This window comes from Condylura cristata, unplaced genomic scaffold, assembly GCF_000260355.1.
Source record: "Condylura cristata isolate star-nosed mole 26May11 unplaced genomic scaffold, ConCri1.0 scaffold00029, whole genome shotgun sequence".
NCBI lineage: Eukaryota > Metazoa > Chordata > Mammalia > Eulipotyphla > Talpidae > Condylura > Condylura cristata.
In genome coordinates, this window is record NW_004567130.1 from 20759057 (window position 1) to 20761222 (window position 2166).

Below are 2166 nucleotides of genomic sequence, written 5' to 3' on the forward strand. Positions count from 1 at the left end.
GGGCCCGGCCCGCCGCCGCCCCATGCCCTGCGGTGGAGTCGGGTCTCTCTCCAGCGTGCCCGGCCGCTGGCCCCCACGCCTCCTGCTGAGGCCCCCCGCCTCAGGGTGGCCTCCTCTGAGCACAGCCGGGCACTCTGTGTCCCCGGACTCCCGCGCTGCTGCCCGCGGCCCGTGGACGGCGCCTCTGCTCCGCAGGTTTTGCAAGAACGTCTTTGACCGCGACTACAAGGCCACCATCGGGGTGGACTTCGAGATCGAGCGCTTTGAGATAGCCGGGGTCCCCTACGGCCTGCAGATGTGCGTCGCCCCGTGTCGCTGTCCCGCGGGACCCGCCGTGGACCCCGGGGGAGGGGGCCCTGGGGGAGGCCACCCTGGGGGAGGCCTTGGCCAGCTCCTTGTCGGCTGCCCGGTGGTGCTAGTGGGCCCTGTAGCCCAGCAGGACCTGCCAGCCAGGCTCCGAGGCCCTGGACATGCCCTCTGCCCACACGCGCGTGTCCTGGGGGTCACCGAACAGCAGCGGGCCCTCACCATGTCCTCCGTGAGGCCCCGTCCCCAGGCTCCGACTCTGGGCCCGGCCGTCCTCCGCCGGCCCCTCTGTGACCCCACTGGCCAGGCCAGCGTGGTGGGCTCTGCTCTGGCGACTCACCTCAGCCTCCGCGCCTCGGTTCCCACCTCCAAGGCAGAGCCCAAGCCAGACCCCGCTGCCGGCTCTGTGGGGGCCACACAACCCACGCGCCCCCCGGCCTGACACGCCCGCCCCCTCCACCCGGTGCCCCCGCCCCGCCCTCTATCTCCCGCCCCTCGGTGGCCCCTGGCTTTCCTGCCCCCACGCCGCGCCAGAGGGAGCTTTCGGCCTGCCGCGCCCCCAGCTCTGCCCGCCGCGGCCTGGGCCTTCTGCCCTCCTGTGCTGCGTGGCCGCCCTGCCCTCCCCTGCCACATTATTATTTTAAAGATTTGTTTATCTGTGCACACAGAGCTGGGTACAGGCCAGAGGTGCGGGGGGTGAGAGGACTCCCCAGAGACAGAGCGGGGAGCAGAACAGGTGGATCAACGAAGCCCACTGCTGAGGGAGCAGCGGGGAGACGGGGTGTCAGCCACGCCCTGTGGGTCACCCCCTGCCCGGGGAGCGAACTCGCACTGGGGCGGCCGCGGCAGCTCGCAGCGCTGCGTCCTGGCCCGCGGCCACCAGGGAGGGCCCCACTGACCTTTCGAGGCCTCTGCCCGCCTGCGGCTCCTCTCGCGCGGGCGTGTGGGGCCTCGGGCTGCTGGCTCAGACCACAGCAGCGCCTAACCTGCCCTCTGCTGGCACAGCTGGGACACGGCGGGCCAGGAGAAGTTCAAGTGCATCGCGGCCGCCTACTACCGAGGTGCCCAGGGTGAGTGGCCGCTGGTGGCCGCGGTGGCCCCGCCGGGGCTCCCGCTCCATGCTCGGCCGCGGGGAGCCCGCTCAGGACGGCGGAGGAAGCGCCCGGCGGGCCTGACAGCCACCGCCTGCACTTCGGGACCCTGCGGTGGGGTGCCCCTGGGGAGGGTCACCCCCACTTTCAGCGCATTTTCACTCAGTCAGGGAAGAGCTTGCTAGAGACCCCAGAAAGGAGCAGAACCGACTCCAGGGGGTGGTGGGGAAGAGGCCAGAGCGGAGGGGAGGGGGAGGTGGACCACAGGCGGACCCCCCCTCCACGCGGGACCCCCCAACGACGCTCAGTGGTGTGTACAGGCCCTCACCGACTCCCTCAGCTGGCAGAGGCACAGGGAGCCCCAAGTTCACCCCCCGCGTGTTCCCCGTGGGACTAGGGTCGGAGCGAGTGTGGGAGGTCAGGTTCTGAGGCAGCCGTGGGCCGTCCCCTCGCCGGGGGCCTGGGCGGTGCCGGAGGGCAGCAGAGCCGGGCTCTTGCCGGGGCGGGAGGCCGGCCGCCTCGTGAGCCTCACTGCTGCTGGCTCTCCCTTGTGCAGTGATCGTCACCGCCTTCGACCTCTCGGACGTGCAGACTCTGGGGCACACCAGGCAAGTGTGGGGCTCTGTGACCCGGGCGGTCTCAGGAAGTGGCCAAGAGGGGCCGCCAGCCAGTGGACGGAGCCCCCACGTGTGGCTCACGGCCGATTGCCCCCGGGCCACCTGCTCGTCGGTCACTTCTGTAACCCCTCGCGATCCACACCCCTCTCCGG

At 71.6% G+C, this 2166-nt stretch overlaps 1 protein-coding gene across 1 annotated transcript in view; it reads left to right on the plus strand.

Annotated features, from left to right (window-relative positions):
* RAB36 (RAB36, member RAS oncogene family) overlaps positions 1 to 2166 on the plus strand; it is an 18391-nt gene that overhangs the window by 5064 nt on the left and 11161 nt on the right. Inside the window, exons 4-6 of the mRNA XM_012730863.1 lie at positions 147 to 297; positions 1312 to 1376; positions 1954 to 2157. Coding sequence (XP_012586317.1) covers positions 147 to 297; positions 1312 to 1376; positions 1954 to 2157 — 420 coding nt within the window. The remainder of the gene's footprint in view (positions 1 to 146; positions 298 to 1311; positions 1377 to 1953; positions 2158 to 2166) is intronic.